Source organism: Copadichromis virginalis, linkage group LG4 (assembly GCF_057382275.1).
Source record: "Copadichromis virginalis isolate Kocher_CV1m ecotype Utaka linkage group LG4, C_Virginalis_male_GT1.1, whole genome shotgun sequence".
Taxonomy (NCBI): Eukaryota; Metazoa; Chordata; class Actinopteri; order Cichliformes; family Cichlidae; genus Copadichromis; species Copadichromis virginalis.
This window is the reverse complement of record NC_140621.1, coordinates 12,386,336-12,400,064: the sequence shown is the minus strand read 5'-3', so window position 1 is coordinate 12,400,064 and position 13,729 is coordinate 12,386,336. Positions and strand designations below refer to the sequence as shown.

Below are 13,729 nucleotides of genomic sequence, written 5' to 3'. Positions count from 1 at the left end.
GTATATGTTTATATATAAATATATGCGGTGGCCCCTAGAGACAAAACACGTACAAACTCCAAAACACATTTCTAGCATGAACTGAACTTCCAAAGCAGAGCTACTAGATCACTTAAATTACACAATTGAAAGCATGTGTGTATTGTTTGTGTATTTATACACAGGCACTCATATATATTCAAATAATTTAAAAAAAAGTTCATTTACCTGTTACTACTAGTGATGGGTTGTTCGCGAACGAAATGGCTCTTAGAGCCGACTCTTTGACGTGAACGACGCGAGCCGGCTCCTTATCGTGAGCCGTCACGTGGGTTTTTTTTTTTCTTTCTCTCACCCTCTCTCTCTCTCGCACTTTTTTTCCCGCTTCACTTCGCACCTGAGCCTTGTGCTTTATGCTGGGCAGAGGGGGGAGGGGCGGTAGTTACACTCAGTAGCACAGGAACAGAGCCAGAGGGAGAGAGAGAGAGAGAGAAAGAGAGCCAGGGACAACAACGTCACATTAGAAAGGTATAGTAATCATCCACAACTATTTTCGGTTGCAGATGATAAAGGATTCAGAAAGTTTATTCATGCAGACCCATATGACAGAGAATATGCATCTTCTTTTTGTTTTCATATTATAATTTATATTTAATTGTGTTGTGGTTTGAAGTGTTTTGTGTTGTTTTCACTTTAAATTTGTAAAAGGAAAAAGCTGAAAATTTAAATAGTTAAAATTTGAAATGTGAATAGTTGATTTTTGTATTATATGATTTATTTATTACATTTTATGTGGAGTGAAAAAATAAAAGTATATTTACAGTGGCCCCTACAGACAAAGCACATACAAACTTCAAATCACGTACGAACTCTGAAGCACGTACAAACTCCAAAACACGTAAAAACACGTACAAACTCCAAAACACGTAAAAACTCCAAAACACGTACAAAAAACTCAGAAGCACATAAAAACTCAAAACACGTACAAAAGACAACAGAAGTGCTCCAGGATGCTGGGCGCAGTGTTGAGCTTTTATTACCTAGTGGCTACACAAGCCAGCAAGTACCAACGACCGGATTCGGTGTGTGGTAGTAACTAGTGATGGGATTTCCGGATCTTTTTAGAGATCCGGCTCTTTCGGTTCGACTCACTAAAAAGAGCCGGCTCTTTCGGCTCCGAACCGGCTCTTCAGGTTGTTTTGTTGCTTTAATTAATTTATTATTAACAATAATATAAAATTATGCACAAAAGGAATTACTAACGTAAAAAAAAGTGGTTTTATTTGTATATGTTTATATATAAATATATGCGGTGGCCCCTAGAGACAAAACACGTACAAACTCCAAAACACATTTCTAGCATGAACTGAACTTCCAAAGCAGAGCTACTAGATCACTTAAATTACACAATTGAAAGCATGTGTGTATTGTTTGTGTATTTATACACAGGCACTCATATATATTCAAATAATTTAAAAAAAAGTTCATTTACCTGTTACTACCACACACCGAATCCGGTCGTTGGTACTTGCTGGCTTGTGTAGCCACTAGGTAACAAAAGCTCAACACTGCGCCCAGCATCCTGGAGCACTTCTGTTGTCTTTTGTACGTGTTTTGAGTTTTTATGTGCTTCTGAGTTTTTTGTACGTGTTTTGGAGTTTTTACGTGTTTTGGAGTTTGTACGTGTTTTTACGTGTTTTGGAGTTTGTACGTGCTTCAGAGTTCGTACGTGATTTGAAGTTTGTATGTGCTTTGTCTGTAGGGGCCACTGTAAATATACTTTTATTTTTTCACTCCACATAAAATGTAATAAATAAATCATATAATACAAAAATCAACTATTCACATTTCAAATTTTAACTATTTAAATTTTCAGCTTTTTCCTTTTACAAATTTAAAGTGAAAACAACACAAAACACTTCAAACCACAACACAATTAAATATAAATTATAATATGAAAACAAAAAGAAGATGCATATTCTCTGTCATATGGGTCTGCATGAATAAACTTTCTGAATCCTTTATCATCTGCAACCGAAAATAGTTGTGGATGATTACTATACCTTTCTAATGTGACGTTGTTGTCCCTGGCTCTCTTTCTCTCTCTCTCTCTCTCCCTCTGGCTCTGTTCCTGTGCTACTGAGTGTAACTACCGCCCCTCCCCCCTCTGCCCAGCATAAAGCACAAGGCTCAGGTGCGAAGTGAAGCGGGAAAAAAAGTGTGAGAGAGAGAGAGGGTGAGAGAAAGAAAAAAAAAACAAAAAACCACGTGACGGCTCGCGATAAGGAGCCGGCTCGCGTCGTTCACGTCAAAGAGTCGGCTCTAAGAGCCATTTCGTTCGCGAACGACCCATCACTACAAACGAGGCAGTGGCGGAGGAACACGGAGTGGCGGAGTTTGAAATATTACTCTTTCTGGGACACAAAATAAACTTTTAAGATATTTTCATGTTAGAATGTAGCTGTGTGAACTTCAAATATCTGCTCGATTTATCAAGACATCACATATTTGCATAAGTGCTCCAACGTTTTCGGAGATGCCTGTTACCCACCAGCTGACCGGGTGGGAACTCGGGTTAAACATAATATATAAGGCTGAACTGACAAAAAAATCACCGACTACACCACCAGGTATTATTGGAAAAACCATAAAGCCTTTGAACGAAAACAAACGCTGTTGTGACAGTGATGTACACTGTTTTGTTGGTATATATGTATGATTTGTATCACCTTCATGTTTCCAGCTTTACAGCTGTGGCTCCAGCAAACATCAGCTGATACTAGAAATTAATTTTAAATAAATTCTAACAACAGCGGATCAATTTTGAACGTGCTGCTGTTGTTGTTTAGCGCAACATCCGCTGGTTTCCTGTTTCTGGCGCAAAGTGGGAGATAAACAAACAAGAGAGACGATCAGCTGATCATTGATCAGTTTCATGATTGAAGTAGCAACAGGAGAGGGAGGGAGAATGAGGAGAGAAGAGGCAGCTAAGACACAGAATAACTCCAGCTTTGTGTCTTTTTTATTCTCGCTGAAGTCTTTTCCCCTCAATACGGATGTATTGTAATTGGTCCAGCCCAGAGTTGATTATTACCAGCTGGCTAATCCACCACCTTTCATTGTTTATACCATTACAAAAACAAACAAACTAACATAAAAATGAAAAATCACCATGCCGGGTAAATGCCCAATGGCCAGTCCAGGTATTCGGTCAGCTGGTGGGTAACAGGCATCTCCAAAAACGTTAGAGCACTTATGCAAATATGTGATGTCTTGATAAATCGAGCAGATATTAGAAGTTTACACAGCACCATTCTCGCATGAAAATATCTTAAAAGTTTATTTTGTGACCCACAAAGAGTAATATTTCAAACTCTGCCACTCTGTGTTCCTCCGCCACTGCCTCGTTTGAGTTTTGGACGAAATTGATTCTGGGATATTGCATTTCGTCATTTCGAGCTGGTTGGAGACGAAAACAGCCAATCAGATTTTTTTTGCATCCAAGTCTGTGATTGGCTGGTTTTGTGGCACAAATATAACGGTGTACAGAACGAGTTGAGCGCGCACGGGCTGAAATGTTGAGAGCGCGAGCGACACATTGCGAGCGAGCGCAAGTGCAAAAACTGAGCGAGAGGGGCTGCTATTGTGTGTGTGGATAATAGCAAACACTGAAATACATTTTTTGCACGCAGCAATGAATTTTGTTCACTCAAATTCAGCTTTTCTTCGCTCAAACTAAATTTCTCCTCAAAATGCAACACTTGCACCTGCAAATTTTTTTTACGTGCGCTCAGAATAGTGGCACAAAAATAACGCCATACATCTCTCTGGATATTTCTGTGAGTGTGTGGAGTTACAAAAAGCACCCATTTATGGCATCGCAGTTCAGTTCTTTGTTTGTAACATCTAACCCTGAACACTTTGTCATTGCCAAGAACAAGGTCAAGAAATGTGACGCTTGCTAAACCCTGAACCTGCTTCATGCTGAAGGCTCCCGGCCACGATGCACCGAAGATAGCTTACAACAAAGGACACAAAAATTCAAAGAACAAGCTTGGAACACCCTGATGGTTGCAGAGCGGTACATCATAACTAATTAACAACCAGCCCAAAGAGCTTATATGAGTGTATCATTAATTAAATATAAACAGTTACTTAATGGTTATCAGTAAGTAGACCTAATCCACCAACTTCTCCATTACTCCTTTATTATTTCTGCATCCGTGCATTGCTGATTCCTCCATGTTTCAACTTCTAAATCCTCCAGTACAGTACAGTCACCTCTGAGTATTTTGACTATATCGTCTATCTTATGCATAATTTCCAACTCCAGGCCATATACACTTGAATGGATATTGGATTCAGGGATGTCAGGGGATGTGTCTTTGTGTAATGAGGGAGAATGCGGCCTAAGGAGATCAACAGCCCATTTCAAGATAGAAGATAAATAATAGGCAGTGTCTTTTCCTTGGGCGAAATGGGACAAAAAAAGAGATTTGACTGACTCTGACAAGCAAAATAGAAAAAGTAAAAAGTTTTTCAGAGGGGTGCAGCATGTGCCATGATCACAGAACCATCAAACATTTTGTTGGCAGTAGTCAAAAAGTTCACAAAAACATGCTGTGAAAAGAAAAGATGCAAATGAATTGCCAGAAATTGGAGAAGAATCAAATGTGAAGGTGCCAGGAAGCCGTTATCCTCCAGCGCTGTCATAATCCAGTACTGCAGCCTACCTGCAGTGCCCAGATGGTAAAAGGCGTTCAGTGCTCAGAGACACGGAAGCTGCGTATCCGACTGAAAAGTCAAGACCGGGCCAAGAAATATCCAAGGACAAACTTATGGACCAATGAGATGAGAGTAACTCTTGACAGAGGATATGGATGGTGGCTCTTCCACTTCAAATCAGACTCCAAGGTGGAGGTGAGGTACTGGTGTGGGCTGGTGTTATTAAAGATGAGAAGGTCTGCATCTTTCAAGAAGACTGTGAATTTTATACTGGCTAATGTTCCATCGCAGGCCTTAAAGATGAAAGAATAATGACACACGGATTCAGTCCCAAACCACACCTAAATCCCACCGAGAGCCTGTGGGAGAGTCACTGTGAAGGAAAACAGCACACCTCTCTGAACAGTGTCTGGGAGGCCGCGGATGCTGCAGGAAAGGTTGATCGTCAGCAGATCAAGAAACTGACAGATGCCATGAATGGAGGTGTCTGGCAACAGCTTTGGTGTTTCAGTTTGGATGTATCCGTAGGTCGGCATACCTTCTTTGAACAACATGTGACAATCAAAGCAATTTTATCCCTTTATGAGCCAGCCCCTGTGAGAAACTGAAACAGTGACTCAAGAATGTGTAGTTTCCCTCACATTCAGCAGAATCTGCAAAGCTTCAGACGTCTTGGTGTCTTGGGTCTGTTGGATAATAGACAGCCTAACCTTCCTCTGATTACAACAGAAAGGATTCCCTTCACATACATTAGGTAAAAGCCATGCTCCACAAAAGTGCATGCCCTGTGCTCATCCATTTCTACTTGTTGTTATTGAAAGCCCTGTGTTAGTTTTTCTCTCCCCATGATCGTGGGAATTGACACTGATTTTTCTCTCTTCCAGTTAAACACTGTTATTTCAGCAGCGCCACCATTTCCCGTGCTGCACTCCTCTGACACGCTGACCCATGAATCACACTGTTCACTAGAATCTCATGGCGTCACTTACAGGAATGTTTTGCGTGAGAGCATTATGCCCTCTAGTGGAGGGTTTAAAAAAAAAACCAAAAAAAAAAAAAACCCAACCAAATTTCAAACCACTGGATGAAGAATACAGTGTTGTTTGTCTTTAAAGAGGCATTGATAGAAGTGTGTGAGTGACTGAAGAGAAATGAAGAGAAGTTTGGCAACATGTGTTCAGGTTACTGTCTCCTCTTTGATCATTAGAAACTGAAATATGTGGAATAAAGCAGGACTTTCTTACCTTCAGTTTTGTACTTGATAACTGAAAGGCATGCTCTGCTCTGTTGGACTGAGATCAGGTCAGAATCTCCCGTTTCATTTCATCAGGCTGCTTCTATCAGCAGTCACATCAACCAGGCCCGCTCCGGAGCAGGTTAAGATTCAGATTAGAGATCAACAGGTATGAAATCAGCACCCAGTGACAAATCAGTTCTCCAGAAAATTGCATCACCATCAGTATCAGTAATAAATAATGATCAATTCTGATTTTAGACACAACTTTAATTCTTAATTGTTTTTCCCCTGTTGCCTGAAAGCAATTTTACCACAACCTCTCACTGACCTCACATCAAATTGAATTCTGTCTTTATATTTAAACGTTGCTCTCACACCCTTAAACAACAAGTAAATGGAGTGGGTTATTCTTTGGTGTAAAATTGGCTTTTTCCTTTTACATTTTCACTGACTCTCTTTTACTCGAAGTACAGCTACTAGCACACAGGACAAACAGCAAGAATATCTGTTCAATCAGTCACATTAACTTCACTCTGACCGGCCTACTGAAGTGATTTCCACGTCTCCTTTATCAGGCCATGTGCAGCAATACAGAAGCAAAGCATATAAAGGTTCTCTGTAAAGGAGTCCTAACAACATGACACTCTGCAGCCACACGTGATTTACGGAGGCTCTAGAACTCAACTTTGATCACAGAGGAGGATGGATGTGTCTGAAGATGAAGACCATCTTGAGGTCATTTCTGATTCTGATGATTTCCAAATGAGGAAAATGCCAATCATATCCCTGCAAGCACGACAATCGCATCAGAAAATGGTAAAATATAATGATCTTCATCCTCAAATGCACATCAGGCAAAACTGTTGGCATGAAGCATAATGAAGACAGCACCAGGGCCCACTAGGATGGCACGTGATAGACATCAAGTCAGCTTTTGAGCCCAATTCAATACAGACAGACAGACATGCTCAAAATGACTAAAGTGACTGTGGATTTTGGGGGGAGAACTGGAAGCTGGATAAAATGCATTTGTATGGATGTTTGAGGGTCCCATGTATGGTCAAAGGTTCAATCAACAGCCAGTTTGTGGGATGCAGAGACATATTTTATGCCATGATGGCCCTGGAGACTATGTTTTCTGCAGAGTAAGCCAATTTGACAATTGAGAGACAAGCACTGCCAGATGAGAGAAAGACAAATTGGCACCTATTGTTAGACTAGATTAAAAAAAACAATGTCATGAAAAATGATTGTATTTTTTATGTAAGTCCTTCCAGTGTATATAATGAAAAACTAGTGATATCCTCACTGAACCCCCATGTGTGAGATGTAAGAAACTAATTGTATACTGCACTAATTATTGAATGAAATAGTAATGGAGTTAATAATGCTAAATAACGTGTATCGTAATTTTCTAAAAGTTTCTGACACTTTTAGATAACTAAATATGCCCCAAGTCAAACTGACCCAGGAACAGCGTTGCTGTACCGGAGAAATGAACATGAGGGTTAATCACCATTTGATAAGGTGTCTGGAGTGGGGATCATTTCTGTGAAAACAGGTCAGCTCATGAGCGGTTTCTCTTCGCATCATTCTGCTACAAGTTAATCTAGGTTTCATCTTTTAAAAGAAATTTCCAGAGCTGTGCAGGCTCTGACACAGTCTAATCGAACCTTCTTGTTATTGAGTTTAACCAGTGGCTTGTACCTTGTTGTGAACATTCATGAAGGCGTCTTTTGATTTCAGACTTTGACGATACACCTACCTCACCTCCTCGAGTGTCCTTGACTTGGCTGGATGTGGTCTAACATCTAACCAAGGTCTGGTCTTTCATGCTGCTTTGAGCTGCATTCATTCTCTTTTTAAGACTGTACCAACTGGTTTTTGCTCTCCGTGTAAGGCCAAAAAAACCCCAAATAAATGGTTCACTTACATGTTTTTGTGCCTTGTTCTCCAAATTTCAGTGAACAGCTACCAAATGCAACTTTTCTCTGCTTTATTTATCATGACACGACAAGGGCGTGAAACTGCTCGTCAGTTGGTTGTTAGGTTTCGATAGTGGGTTTGAAACAAATCTCTCATCACGAGGCACTAAAGCAAAACTACAACAAAGAAGGTTCATTGTCAAAAAAACAACAACAAAAAAAACCAAAAACCTTCCCAAGAAATGAATAAATAAATTTGGATACATCTGTGTTTCATGACTGGCTTCGTCATCTCTTTCAGAAAGGTAACACAGAAACATGTCTTTATACCCACCCCCTCTAAGCACACTCCAGGCGGCAGCTACTGTTGTACACATTTATTGGAAATAGAGTCAAAGTAAAAATGTATTTTTTAAGAGAGAAGACATCTTTGACATTTCATGTTTATCAGAGAGAAAGAGACTTGTTTGGACACACCGAGTGACATAAGTTAGTTTAGCTTATACGTGTGACATGCAATAAATAAAAGCGCACTACGGTCCGGCTGAATGTACACTTGCTTTCATTTGCACATTACCTACACAGCAGCTGAGTAAAACGACACCTCCTGTTTTGATATGCACAAAGGCTAGTGAAGAGAGTGGACTATCAAATGGTAATACAAAAATAGAACCAGGTAGCATTTCATACTTGAAAAATAAAGGGACAGACAAAGGGCGAACACGGCTGAGTACTTGTTTTTGTGCATCCATCCTCCTTGAAGCGCAGAACTTCATCTAAGCGACAGGCATTAATTCTCTGTCTTTGTTTTTTTGTTTTTTTTCTTGCTTTTGTGACAGAAATAAACCTCTTCAACAAAGCACAGGACAGGGCTTTGAGCATGTGTGGCACAGACTGACAGGGCATGCGGTTAGCTCTGTGCAAATACTAAAAAAAATAATTAAATGACAAAAGAAACATCTTTACAAAATCATTTGTAAGAAAGAGGAGCGACTGAAAACGGGCCCCGAGAACTGATCTGAGTGTGAGACCGATGTCTTGCTGGAAAGCACTGAGAAAAGTAGCTGCATCTGAGTAGTTATCTGAACTGCATCGTTTCAGGCTGCTGTCTCACGTGTGTCTCACTCTCGGTAAACCCAGCGGCCCCGGGGAAGAAACCAGCCAGAGACCTATTTAGTCTGCTGGATTCTTATGGATAATTTGAGCACTTTTTTAAGGGCCTCAGGCTTCCTATCACATCTAATAAATGAGCCACAATAATAAAATTACCACTCACTTTTTATGCAAAGGCAAAAATTTCTTCACCGAACTCAGTGGGAAATGAATGTAGCTTTGTAAACATGTAGAGTTATCTTACATACGTGACCGTTTTACATGTACAAAATGAGTGGCAAGTCTAATTATGGTTATTCTGAGCTCTCGGTGCCACTCGTCACCCTTGTTCAGTAGCCCTTAAAGAAGCCTTCGGCCACCCTCGCTTCTTTAAACGTCACCGTCACAGAGTTTATAGTCACTTTTGTCAAGATGACGGTCTTCGGCTGATCTGCTGTTGGGGAAGCAGTCTCTGGGGCGACGATCGAATCGTCGCCTCTCGCTTCCTCCTTCCTCACCTCAGCCAGGGAGCAGACGGTAGCGGCGTCACCTGCCGTCCCCCTGCTCCCCCGAATGCTCACTATCACTGAGGTTGCATTGCTTCTCTCCGGGCCTGACTCCCAGCCCTCCTCTCCTCTGTCCGAATCTGACCTGTCACTCACAGAAACTGCATCGCCCAGTCTGGCCTCAGATGCAGAGGTGCTGTCCTTTGATTGGCTGCGCACAAGCATTGGCTTCGGTGTCGAATCGCACTCGCCCATGATGTTGATCCACGTGTGCGAGCTTACCGGCATCAGGTCACCACCCAACTTCTCCCCCACCTGCAGCTCCAGGTCATGTTGCTCGAGCAAAGCAGGTGAGCTGCACTCTGACAGGCCTGAAAAGAGATGGTGACACATCTTGTTCATTTTTAAGGGTCAAAGGTCATGGTGGGGCTACTGCGTTTTGTTATCAGCTTGACAAACCAACCATATAAACTGCCTTCACATCTCTCCCCCATGGTGCTCTCAGACTTCTCTTCTTCACTGGTGCCGCCCCAGTCCTCCTCCATGGGCTCCATCTTCTTCTTCTGCAGATGCATACGTTTGCCATCTCGCCCTCCTTTGGCCACCCTCTGCCAGCCATTCCTCCTCACCTGGCGCTGGTACATGCTGCCGTGCTCAACGTGGTCCACGTCTGTGCTCATGGAGCGGGTGAGGGAGAGGCGAATGCGGGGCGGAGGCTTCTCCGTCATCTTGTGAGCGCTGCGGAGGTCCATGGCAAAGACATTCTGGGGGAGAGCAGAGATGGTGGCAGGTCAGAAGCTGTATGACTGCGCACACAAGCAGGAAGCAAATACAGTTCTGCCTTTTGAGTTACTTACAGTGGAAACATAGGATGCATTTCATTTTTGACAGACAGCACGTGTATGGGAAATGTAGTCGTAAAGAAAATGCTGTGATATTCAGTTTACTTCTGCAGCCAACACCACTATCCAAACTGCAAACATTAGCTGTTTAGCATGTTTAACACCTTTGTTTTATTTTTGTTTTTTAGAAATGTCTTAATTCTGCAGAAATTGGTTGACAGGATGGTTTTAGCTAGGATTAGCTAGGATGGTGGAATACTAACCAAAAAATAAATACATAAATAAATAAAACAATCCTGCTGCTGTGAATACCGTATTTATAAGTACAGAAAATGTGCCAATATCTGCCATTAAAATCAGATTAAAAGATGTATATTTACAGATTTACTGCAGTTTGATACATCGTCATGGTGATATCAAGAGCTTGACTTGGCTAATTTGTGATGCTCTGATATCCACGTGTGGGACAAAGCTTGACAGCAACTCTTACAAATTGCACCTTTAACGACTGAAGTGATAATGACACAGTGAGAGCAACGACCATTCGGGGGTCACACCCCTCGCTTTAGAAACATGTCTTTTAAAAACTACTGAGGCCATTGCGCCTTGATCTCTGCTGGGGTTTTGTATCTTAGTGATTGATTATCAGCGCTAATGGGTCACTCTGTAAAGAAACTGATGTTTTAAACTGTTAAAACATCTGGACAATAATGAACTGTGAAGAAAAAACAACAAAAGTATTGTTCACAATGATACAGCATTGGGGTTTTTTTTGTTTCCTCATATTTCCAGCTGTTTATGAGAAGTAAATGTTTCAATCAAAGGGGCATTCTGGCAATGTTATACATGAAACTTACATTTGAGTACCATTCAGCTAGTAAAGCGAGCTTGAAAAATAATCCTGCTGATGTCATGGTGATGTAATTGGGGTTATTGGGCTGGAGCTTGAGATCAAGTTGCATTAGCAGCAGGGTTACAGGTCAGGCGGTTCAGGCGGCAGAAGGCAGAGTTTGTTGGGTGCTAATGGTAAGGTCTGTGATTTGACACTGAACCTAAGGCGCTCCCATCAGAGGAACTTTAGGCCAATAAGTAACTAAGAAGAAAAAAGTCCCAGGATTCCTACATCCCAAAAATTTGTAAGCTTAATGTTAAATTGATGGAATACCCCTTTAATATCTTTTTTATTTGTTTGTTGTGTGTGTGCACAAATACCAAAAGTCATCACCTGGATAAATGTGCAACTGCCTTTAAACAAACAAGCCTGGCCAGCAGTTAGGATTAATGAAGGAAGATACAACAAAGGTTTGTGAGACAAGAGGAAAGGTAAGTGTCGCTACCCGCAGGATGGGCCTCCTCGGTCTAAGACCTTTCCTGCGATAGGTCAGAGTTCTTATCTTCTCCCGGCTGGAAAAGAAGCAGACAGAGAGAGAGAGAGAGGTCAGAAACAAAAGCAAGAATATGAAAGTGTGACTAACAGAATGAAAGGAAAACCACAACAGTTTCTGTAATTACGCACTTCTCCTCGTAGGCCAGAACAAGGAGAGGGTCCAAAATATTGTCCTCTGGTTCCCAGGTACTGTACCTGCCAGCGCACACACACACACACACCCAAGATGTCAGTCTATCTAGTATGAAGAAGCACATTCTATAAACGCTCATAAATATACACCGGATGAGGGGGATGAGGTCACTAGATGATTACTCAAGGCTTACTCACTTTTGGGGCCATCCCTGCCATTTCAATAGATACTCCACAGCACCCTGAGGAGAGACAGAGGGGTGGGGGTGGTGTACACTTAGAGATGATGCAGCACACACACAAAACACGTGCTCCAGCGCATACAGAACCAAGCTGCTGTCGCTTTAAAGTGTGGATGGGAGGGACAGAGGGAGAGTCACGAGGATTTTTACTTCTTTTTTTTTTAAAGGGGTGTTTTTGTGAGGGGTGACGTCAATGACAGCGAGGCTGAGTGGCTGCAGCTAGTCTCTCGCTGGCGATGACGTGACCGAACGTGGCTACAGCAGGTGCCGGTTTCTACGATTCTCGTGGACGTTCTAGAACAGCCCTCCGCTCGTATAGGTGGGGCCACACGTGAAGATGAGGGGAGGCGGGGGCATGTAAACAACGCGGTGCTGCGCAATTTTATCTTAAAAAAATTAAAATCTTTTTTTACTTTTTAAATTATCAGCTCGAAAATCAATGCTCGCAGTTTGTCCCAGTGAAGACGAGATAAAAACAAAACAAAACAAGAGCAGCTCCGACGTGCGCACAGTGCGCGCTTTCAGGAGAAGAACGTGTTTGTTTACAGGCTCTATTAAACTTATGCGAGAGCGCATTTCTACATTATAGTGCGCTCGTGCTGCTCAAATTATCACCCCCAAATCCCCCCACCACCCCCAACTGCAAAAAATCAATGGGCCACCACCACGAAGGAGTCAGCGACGGATTTACGCAGCGCTCACCATCTAACCGAAAATAAAGTGCGCAGCTGCCCGCATAGCTACTGGCCGTCAGACCTGTTTTCAGGTCACACACCCCCCTTGTTCTTCTTCTTCTTCCTCCACACATTTCACTACAACTGCGTAGGCTCCTCCAAAACACGAACACGCTGCAGCAGCTGCAGCGCCAGCCGTTGCACATGAAGGTTACAGGATGCGACTCGTGCGCTAAAACAGTGTTAAAGTTTGGCGCAGTTGCATGAAAACAGATCGGTGTTGTGTCTTAGCGTAAAAGCTGGAGAAGGATTTGGGAGCGACAAAAGTGCGTAGCCAGGTTTTGTTTGTGCATGGCAACCGGAGCAGAGCGCTCCTTCAAGAGGGAAAACAAACACAGGCGATTAAGTTTTTCTGTGAGTTACGTGCTCATTCTTACCTTTCTCACCCTCTTATTTGTTATCGACTCCACTGCAAACACTTGGTCTCCAATTGAAGACAGCTCCATCGCTGATCGCTGAATCCTGAGCAGGACGCGAACTGGGTATCTATGCTTTTTCGGTTGTTGTTGTTGTTTTTGTTGGCTTTTTTGTTGTTGTTTTTTGTCGCAGTGCAAAAATTTAAATAACAGATACTATTTAAAGACGAGTATGTGTGGGGAAAACCCTCGCACTGTCACGGCGGATGCTCGCTTGTTTTTCTGCCTTCGCTTCTTCCCCTTCACGCCTGCTCCTGCTGCCTGCCTCTCTCAGTATTTAAAATCTGCGACACATCAACAGCAGCTTTAAGTCCTGCGCGCTCTCACACTGTTGCGTAGGGGCCGAGCCTCCAAGATACGTGCCCGCACCCGCGAGGCCGCGCACGCAAGTTAGACTAGAGTGCAGGAGAGGGGCAGAGGGAAAGAGATCACGAGGACAGGATTATTGAGGGTTACAGCTAGGGGAGCTGCTGCTTTTTTGCTCATGAATTATTATTGCTTTTGTCGTTCAT

The 13,729-nt window shown here is 42.4% G+C and overlaps 1 protein-coding gene across 1 annotated transcript; it reads right to left on the bottom strand.

Moving 5' to 3' along the window:
* Positions 1-8,228: 8,228 nt before the first annotated feature.
* Positions 8,229-13,539, bottom strand: cbx7a (chromobox homolog 7a). The gene is made up of 6 exons (XM_085453618.1): positions 13,179-13,539; positions 12,024-12,067; positions 11,823-11,888; positions 11,644-11,710; positions 9,928-10,228; positions 8,229-9,835 (listed from the first exon to the last, which is right to left on the bottom strand). Exons 1-6 carry the CDS (start codon positions 13,245-13,247, stop codon positions 9,309-9,311), a joined length of 1,074 nt encoding a protein of 357 aa, XP_085309744.1. The 5' UTR covers positions 13,248-13,539; the 3' UTR covers positions 8,229-9,308.
* Positions 13,540-13,729: the final 190 nt, after the last annotated feature.